Here is a 9,734-nt window from a genome sequence, read left to right on the forward strand (position 1 = left end):
AATTAGGGGTGAATAAATAGGGGTTTCAATTAAGGAAACAATCAGGAAGAATCAGCAAATAACAAATAAGGTAAGGGAAAACTAATTAAGGCAAGAAGTTTAATCAAATCGAGTAGAGAAGTAAGAATCAAAGGTTTTATTAAGGAAAGAGTTCAAATCAAAACAGAAAAATAAGAATTTCAGAATAGTCAAGGGTTCAATCAAAGAGAAAATCCTGTAAAGAGTCAGCAAGTCTCGCAGACAAAGTAAGGCAAGAAATGAATAGTCAGGATTCGACACATAGTCTTTAACGAAGCAAATTGATAAATCAAAATTCAACACAACCCTGATTTAAGGAGAAAAATATAGTCTTAACATGAATAGTCAGAATGAACATAAACATATAGAATTAGTAGAAAAGTTGAACTAAGAAACTCAGTAGAGGCATATTAGGATAAGAAAACCACGAGACATCTAAATGGCTAAAGAAAAATCACAAGAACCAAAGCAAGAACAAAATCAGTACACAAGTACTCAGAAACCAAACAAAAAATGTCGAAAAAAATAGGACTTTTAGTATAAACGAGTTAAGGTTAGAGCAAACCTTATGAAATCAGTCAAGACACATAAGAAGCAGAATATCAAACACTCAAAACTATCAAACATTTTTGGAAAAGAAATTTTCGGGAAACCCTAGTTTAGGAAAATGGAAAACCATTCGAAAATCAGAAGATCCTTGTAAAAATCATAAGGTTATTTGTAAAAATCATATTAAATAGGTCCAAACCATCTCAAGATCTATACATATCTAAGAAGTTCAGAATGAAGAAATTAGGGTTTCGAGAAGAACAATCACAAAGATATAGAAGCAAGCTTAGAAACCCCTAGATTCATGATGATATATGGAGATCTTACTCGAAACCAAACCGGAACAGCCTAAAACAGGTGAGAAAGGGCCAAAAATGCAAGCGGACTGACCCTGGTCCCTCGAGGATCTTAGAGATGGCAATACCAGCGTGAGGGAGGCCATTAGAGGCCTGGTGGTGGTGGGGAAACACCATGAAAGACAGTAGATGATCGACGATGTGGGTAAATTAGGGTTAGGGTTTGATAGCTTTTGAGAGATGAGAGGATTAGGTGACGGCGGGGACGGTGAGTGAAATAAGAAGGTTTTGAAGGGGTCATTAGGTTTAATTTAGGAAGGAGGAAACCAGGACCGTTGATCAAAACGATCAACGGCGAGGATTTGGCCGGGTATTGGGTTGGGGCAGATGGGTATTGGGCCTGGGTAAGTTTAGGTTAAAATTAGGCTGGGTATTGGGTCCAATTTAGGATTAGAATTGAATGTAAAAGAGGGCCAGATACTAAATAGCCAATTTTAATAACTAAATAATTTATAAAAATAATAAATGAGTACCAAAAATATCTTTGTGTACTAAAATGATTTTAAAACGTTATTTAACATTTTAAAAATATGAAAGATCATTTTATGCATAAATAATATAGTTATACATTAGTAAGGTCTATTATTGCAAAGATGTGCAATTTAGCTTAAAAATGTAAATATAATTACAAAAATACACTAAAAATATTTAAGCCCTATGTTTGCACATATAATGAATTTAAATGGCTAAATCATCAAAAACGTAATTTGAAGGATAATTATTGCACATTTATATAATAAAAAGAGAAGAAATAAATTGATTTGGAGCTTTTAAAACTATAGAAAAAAATTATAAAAATACTTATGCATGCTTATAACTACATATGTGCTATTTTGAAAGTATATATATGTGTTTAAAATGTGTGAGGAAAAATTGGGTATCAACAACTGCCCCTCTTTACCCGGAAAGGATGAAAGAGTTTTCGGGTAAAGAAATGATGACCAAATTTGACCAAATGGGGTGTTTTCGAAAGATAGAGGTGTCACAACTCCTTTTACCTACCCCAGAAAGGGTATAAGGAGTTCTTCCAATTAAAGCGATAATCGAAACGGGATTATTTTATTTAAAATTCAGAGTCGCCACTTGGGATAATTTATGATGTCCCAAGTCACCTATTCAAATCCCGAATCGAGGAAAGATTGACTTTGTTTTACAGTCCGCGAACACAGAAATCTGGGTAAGGAATTATGTTAACCCGAGAGATGGTGTTAGGCATTTCCGGGTTCCGTGGTTTTGGCACGGTCGCTCAACTGTTATTATTGACCTATTTATTTTATTTTAAAAACATCTTTGAAACCTATGTGCATTTTTTACCCCTTTCAAACCGCTTTTAATAATCCAATTGTCATACAACTAATTATTTGATTACACATGGCGAATCATGTCACGGGAACCGTACCCACGATCCACAACATGTTTATTTTATTACCAAGATAAAATTGTGGTCGGGTCACATAAATGTACCCCCGAATTTTAGAAATTAAGTGTCTTAACTACGTCACGGGAACCGTACCCGTAGCTACAACAATATATTTAATTAACGCGCCTAAAGCCCGTTCTATGAATATTTATTTTTAAATCGTACTCGTGTCATGCAAACGTGTACACAATTATTAGGTTGTGATATGAATTCCAAGAGAATGAACTAATAATAACCAATGTACATTTTACAAACTTGTGAATTAAAATGTCCCGTTGAGATTTAGATTTCACATAAATCACAATCTATCATATACCAAACCTAAAGTAGTAAACCGTACGGATGATTCAGATTTTGGCAAACACCAAATCTAATCTATCATATACCAAATCTATTATTAACAAACTAAACCTGCCCTTAAAATCACAAAAAAAATTAGCTAAAGACAATTTCAAACCCATAGAATAAAATAGATTGAAAATCCCAAATTCACAATGATCAATTAATCCGAGGAATAGAACAATTATGTAGCCTGTATACTTCTGACTCCCATGTCACCAAGGTATAGAACAGGGGAAAACAAACATTGATTACATAGCTTGCATATAGCTCAAACAAATTAGTATGCAACAAGATATTCATTTCTAAGTTAAAACATTTACAAATTAACAAAACCAGTCATGGGAACGAAAGCAGCAGAAGAAAAAATGAAATAGAAGAATTGACCTTATATTATTGAAATTCTGGAGCAAATACAATGAAAATAAAGCTCTAGGACAGCAAAGCATTCGAGCGAGCTACAGACTAGGCATCTGGACCGGAATCGCAATGTCCAACAAACCAGTTAACCAAAGACCACGCCGGAAAACTCAATGACACAAACTCGACTGGATTTGGGGTGGAGATTTCGAGCTACTGGTCTGGTGTGGTTTAGGGAGTTTGGAGCTGGACCTACTACTGGGTTCGAACTCGGCTTCGCTAGATTCAATGGGGGGTCACTGAAGCTACATGTTTTCCGGCGAGCTAGGTTAGGGCGTGCTGCTGGAAATGGTTGTTGTGAGGGAATGAAAGAGATGGAAAACGGGTAAAGGGTGAGGGTGGTGTGTCTGGTTGATGACGAAGCTCGACGGTTAGGAGGGGATGAAGAAGACGATAATATAGGGGGTCGTTTTGGATCCTGTATTGCGGCGCTGATCTTGATAGAATCCCCAGGCGTTAGGAAATTAGCTCCTTTTTCTTCTATCCCTTTAGCTAATTAGGTCTAGGGGTATATATTGTGTATTTTTTTTGCTCTTAGGTCCTTAGGGTCTTTTTATTTATTTTTTGTTCCCAAGAAGAGTCTAGAAGGGTCCCTGGGTTAGCTTGACGGGTATTGAGTATTGGACTTAATGGGCTAATCTGAATTGGGCCAAATATTGGGATCTAAAAGTCCTAAAATTATGGTCTAACACATTTATTGACTCCTTTTAAAATAAGATAAAAATACTATACAATGCAAAAGCTAATCCTAATTAATTAAACTAAACTATATTAAAACATGAAACTATTTTTGTGTTTTCAAGATTAAAAATGACTACAAAACATTAATGAAACTATTTTTTTGTAATTTTCATTTTCTTGTAATAAAATAAATTAAAAGAGTCAAAATTAGCTAAAATAGTGATATTAAACATAAATTAAATATTTTACGCTAAAATGGGTGAAATTTCGGGGAGGGTCAAAAATCACATGTTTATAAGAGGCCGGATTCCGGTCTTGAATTGCCTACATATCTCTGGTTTTACAGGAATTAGGCTATGTGTAGTTCTGGATTCATTGGCAGATATACCGATGATGTCATTTCAAGAACGGACATGAGATGCAAGAGCGGTTATGGTGAATGGTTAGGTTTGAGGTTTTGAAGGAACTAGAGCGAGGTCGCTCCTGCTAGGATAGAGGTTGCTTGCTGGTCACCTGCAGATAAAGAGATGCTACAAACATGTATTTGTGCGGAAAATTAAACATGATGCAGATTCCCTTTGGACCATGAAAGTTGTCTTTGGACGGTTAAGGATGCCGTTCTCGGACCATGATATCCTGGGCCATGAATTGTTTAGTGAGGGATTCGTAGGCCATGAAATGGTGTTCTCAGGCCATGCAGATGGTACCTCCGAACCATGACGCCTTTGAATAATGATATGCAAATTTGAGGGATCCTCAGGCCATGGTGTGGTGTCTTCCGGCTATGAGGATGATGCCTTTTAAACTATGACGTCTTTGGATAGATTGGTGATATTTCAACCCATGAGATGCAATAATATGATGCTACCAAGACAAGGCTTAGTCTTGTGAAATGTAGGGCAGGGCTTAGCCCGATCCAAAAATAAACAGATAGTACCAGAATAGAGCAATATTAATGTAAGGAGGGACAGTACTTAGTCCCGTGCAAATTCGGAGACAAGGATTAGTCTCATGCAAATGTGGAGGCAGGGATTAACCTCATGTAAATATGGATGCAGGGATTAGCCTCGAGTAAATATGGAGGCAAGGATTAGCCTCATGCAAATAGGGAGGCAAGGATTAACCTCATGCAGGTATGGAGGTAAGGATTAGCCTCATGCAAATAAAGAGGCAAGGATTAGCCTCATGCAAGTGTGGAGGCAGGGATTAGCCTCATGCAAGTGTGGAGGCAGGGATTAGCCTCATGCAAGTGTGGAGGCAAGGATTAGCCTCATGCAAATATAGAGGCAAGGATTAGCCTCATGAAAGTGTGGAGGCAGGGATTAGCCTCATGTAGATATGGAGGCAGGGATTAGCCTCATGCAGGTGTAGAGGCAGGGATTAGCCTCATGCAAATATGGAGGCAAAGATTAGCTTCATACAGGTATGGAGGCAGGGATTAGCCTTATGCAGATATGGAGGTAGGGATTAGCCTCATACATATATGGAGTCAAGGATTAGCCTCGTGCATATACGGAGGCAAGGATTAGACTCATGCAAATATGGAGGCAGGGATTATCCTCATACAGATATGGAGGCAGGGATTAGCCTCATGCAGGTGTGGAGGCAGGGATTAGCCTCATGCTTGTATGGAGGCAGGGATTAGCCTCATGCAGATATGGAGGCAGGGATTAGCCTCGTGCAGATATGGAGGCAGGGATTAGCCTCGTGCAGATATGGAGGCAGGGATTAGCCTCGTGCAGATACGGAGGCAAGGATTAGCCTCGTGCAGATACGGAGGCAAGGATTAGCCTCATGCAAATACGGAGTCAAGGATTAGCCTCATGCAAATATGGAGGCAGGGATTAGCCTCATGCAAGTATGGAGGCATGGATTAGCCTCATGCATATATGGAAGCAAGGATTAGCCTCATGCAAATATGGAGGCAGGGATTTGCCTCATGCAAGATAAGGAGGCAGGGATTTGCCTCATGCAAGATAAGGAGGTAAGGATTAGCCTTATGCAAATATGGAGGTAGGGATTAGCCTCATGCAGGTATGGAGATAGGTATTAGCCTCATGCAAATATGGAGGAAGGGATTAGCCTCATGCGATTATGGAGGCAGGGATTAGCCTCATGCAGATATGGAGGCAAGGATTAGTCTCATGCAAATATTGAGGTAGGGATAGCCTTACGCAAAGAGCGAGCAAAAAATAAGAGTAGCATATGTCTTAGCTGGGGATATGTTCGGTGTCTGATGGCCTGATTAATAGTGATCTTGTAACGTGTATATATATGCGGATGTTATCGCTACGTTGGATATGCCTGCATTCAAAGAAAAATTGTAAGTTTCATGAGGGAAGGTTGGTTCATGCTTCTGTCCGCTTGCCTTACTTTGCTCCGTTTTGAAGGCCTTTTCTGAGTTTCCCTGGGTAACACCTGACTATTACGGAAGTAAAGTTTTCAAAAAATATACAATTATTGATAAAAATGGAGTCATATTGATATATCAAGTGAGTTTTAGATGAACTAGTGATTGTAACACATTTCAGAGACATTACAGTTTTCTTATGTTTGAATTTTGAGGGTCCTCCTCAAAATTCTGCCCCAATTTCTTAATTGATTTATGACCGTCTGACATATGTTGGCGTTGGCTGGACTTGCTCCGGAATTTTGAGCCAGTTTCTGGTCTTGGGAGAAATGGAAATTTTATTATGATATGACCGAACCCATAAGGCTGCCTACGTATCCCCTCTTAAACGGGAATCAGGTCAAGCATAGCTCAATTACATCAGATGAGGAAATGTAAATAGTCTAAGCATAGTATCTTTTGACTGCATCTGAATTGATTGGTTTTTGGCCAAATTTCTCCGTCCATTTCTGCAAGTGTGAGTGCTCCTCCTGTCAGCACCCTGTGAACCATTTAAGGACTTTTACCAGTTGGGAGAGAATTTCCCTTTGCCTTCATCTTGGTATGGGAAGATCTTATTCAGTACCAGCTGTCCTGGTGCAAATTGCCTTGGTTTGACTCTTTTGTTGAAAGCTTTAGACATTTTGTTCTGATAAAACTAACCGTGACATACTGCGTTCATCCTTTTTCCATCTATGAAGGCCAATTGTTCATAGCGGCTCTTTATCCATTCTGCATCGCTGAGTTCAGCTTCCTATATGATTCTTAAAGAAGGAATCTCTACCTCAGCTGGGATGACAGCCTTGGTACCATAAACCAGCATGTAGGGAGTTGCCCCAGTCGATATGCGAACTGTAGTGCGGTATCCCAACAAAGAAAAAGGTAGCTTCTCCTGCCATTGTTTGTGGTTTTCTACCATCTTCCTTAGTATCTTCTTGATGTTTTTGTTGGCGGCTTCTACGGCTCCATTCATCTGAGGTTTATAGGTTGTGAAATTTTTGTGCTTGATTTAGAAAGTTTCACACATGGCCTTCATCAGATCACTGTTGAGGTTGGCTACATTATCAGTAACAATGGACTCGGGAACTCCGAACCGACAAACGATACGATCCTCAGAAAGTCTGCAAGGACTTTCTTGGTCACAGCTTTGTAAGATGCAGCCTTTACCCACCCATTTTGTGAAGTAATCAATGGCTACCAGAATAAATATGTGTCCGTTTGAAGCAGTAGGCTCAATTGGACCAATGACATCCATTCCCCAGACGGCAAATGGCTAGGGTGAGCTTGTTGCATTGAGCTCATTTGGAGGAACTTTTATCATATCGGTATGCAATTGGCATTGGTAGCATTTGCGGACATACTGGACGCAGTCTGTCTCCATGGTCATCCAAAAGTAACTGGCCCTGAGTATCTTCTTGGCTAAGACAAACCCATTAATGTGTGGGCCACACGTCCCAGCATGTATGTCCTCAAGTAGTTTAGAAGCCTCTTTTGCATCGACACATCTTAGCAGTCCCAAATTAGGAGTTCTTTTGTACAAGTTTCCTCCGCTGTAGAAAAAGTGATTAGATAATCTCTGGAGTGTGCATTTCTGAGTGTGGTTTGCATGCTCCGGATACTCTCCTTTCGCCAAATACTCCTTGATGTCATAGAACCAAGGTTTTCCATCTGTTTTTTCTTCAACATGAGCACAATATGCCGGTTGAATATGAATTTTCACCGGGATGGGATCAATGAAAATCGTACCCGGATGTTGTATCATGGATGACAAAGTAGCCAATGCATCGGTAAACTCATTCTGAATTCTGGGTACATGTTGAAACTCTACCTTCCTGAACCTCTTTCTCAATTCCTATACATGGTGCAGATATGACAATATCTTGGAATTCTTGGTGGCCCATTATCCTTGTACCTGGTGCACAAGCAAATATGAATCACCAATTATCAGCAGCTCCTGAATATTCATGTCGACTGCCATGTTGAGTCCTAGTATGCAGGCTTTATACTCTGCCATGTTGTTGGTGCAGGGAAATCTGAGTTTAGTAGATACCAGATAATGTTGACCGGTTTCTGATACAAAAATTGCTCCAATGCCTACTCCTTTGAAATTTGCAACTCCATCAAAGAACTTCCTCCAACTATCTGCTTCGGTAATGTCCTCTCCTATGAATGATACCTCTTCATAAGGAAAATACGTTTTCAACGGTTCATATTCTCCTCCCAACGAGTTTTCAGCAAGATGATCTGTCAATGCTTGCCCTTTGACTGCCTTTTGAGTTATGTAGATGATATCAAACTCACTTAACAGTATCTGCCACTTTACTAGCTTCCCAGTTGGCATGGGTTTCTGAAATATATACTTCAAAGGGTACATCTTGGATATGAGGTATGTAGTATAGGCACAGTAATGCCTCAACTTCTGGGCCGTCCAGGTCAAAGCTCAGCAAGTGCGCTCTAGCAGAGAGTATCGTGCTTCGTAAGGTGTGAACTTCTTACTCAATTAGTATATGGCTTGCTCCTTTCTTCTTGTCTCATCAGGTTGTCCTAGAACACATCTGAAGTCTTCATCTAATATAGATAGATAGAGTAGCAAAGTCCATCCCGGCTCTGGCGGGACCAGCATTGGTGGTGTGGACAAGTAATCCTTGATCTTGTCAAAAGCTTTCTGGCAATCCTCGGTCCAACTTGTCTCGGCATCTTTCCTCAGTATTTTGAAGATGCGTTCACATATGACTGTGGACTGTGCTATGAAGCGACTAATATAGTTGAGACGTCCTAGGAAGCTCATCACGTCCTTTTTGCTCCTAGGTGGTGGAAATTCTTGAATAGCCTTGACTTTAGACGAATCCAGCTCGATCCTTCGACGACTGACAATGAATCCTAGTAGCTTTCCCGCAGGAATCCCGAATGCACAGTTTGTAGGGTTCAGTTTCAAGTTGTACCTCCTTAACCTGTCAAAGAACTTTCTCAAGTCTGCTACGTGATCTGCGGCCCTCTTGGATTTGATAATGACTTCGTCCACATACACCTCTATTTCTTTGTGTATCATATCATGGAAAATGGTTATCATTGCTCTCATGTAGGTAGCCCCGGCATTCTTGAGACCAAATGGCATCATCTTGTAGCAGTATACCCCCCCCCCCCAATCGTGTAATAAAAGAGGTTTTCTCTGCGTCTTCTTCGTCCATCCAGATCTGGTGATAATCCAAGAAGCAATGTACAAAAGATTGGAGTTCATGCTTGGCACAGTTATCAATCAAGATGTGTATATTTGGTAGTAGAAAGTCATCTTTGGGAATTGCTCTATTTAAATCCCGATAGTCAACACATACTCTGACTTTCCCATATTTCTTCAATACTGGCACAATGTTAGCTAACCAGGTTGGGTACTCAACCACCCTGAGAACTTTGGCTTTGATCTACTTGGTAACTTCCTCCTTGATTTTCAGGTTCATGTCTGGTTTGATCTTTCTGAGTTTCTGCTTCACTGGCGGACACATGGGATTAGTAGGCAACTTGTGAGCCACTATGGATGTGTATTAAACCGGTCATGTCATCATAT

At 39.8% G+C, this 9,734-nt stretch overlaps 1 protein-coding gene across 1 annotated transcript; it reads right to left on the reverse strand.

Moving 5' to 3' along the window:
• Positions 1 to 7,445: 7,445 nt before the first annotated feature.
• On the reverse strand, positions 7,446 to 8,186 carry LOC138890011 (uncharacterized). Its single transcript, XM_070173362.1, has 2 exons — positions 8,085 to 8,186; positions 7,446 to 8,024 (listed from the first exon to the last, which is right to left on the reverse strand). Exons 1-2 carry the CDS (start codon positions 8,184 to 8,186, stop codon positions 7,446 to 7,448), a joined length of 681 nt encoding a protein of 226 aa, XP_070029463.1.
• Between the last annotated feature and the right edge of the window lie 1,548 nt (positions 8,187 to 9,734).

The sequence above is a fragment of the Nicotiana sylvestris genome, chromosome 1 (genome assembly GCF_000393655.2).
Source record: "Nicotiana sylvestris chromosome 1, ASM39365v2, whole genome shotgun sequence".
Classification (NCBI taxonomy): Eukaryota; Viridiplantae; Streptophyta; class Magnoliopsida; order Solanales; family Solanaceae; genus Nicotiana; species Nicotiana sylvestris.

Bases quoted from the DNA above. Each gene is read 5' to 3' on its own strand.
- LOC138890011 (XM_070173362.1), bottom strand. From the start codon at position 8,186: ATGGCAGAGTATAAAGCCTGCATACTAGGACTCAACATGGCAGTCGAC. The intron at 8,025-8,084 runs GTACAAGGATAA...CACCATGTATAG, and splicing joins CATATTTGCTTGTGCACCAG to GAATTGAGAAAGAGGTTCAG.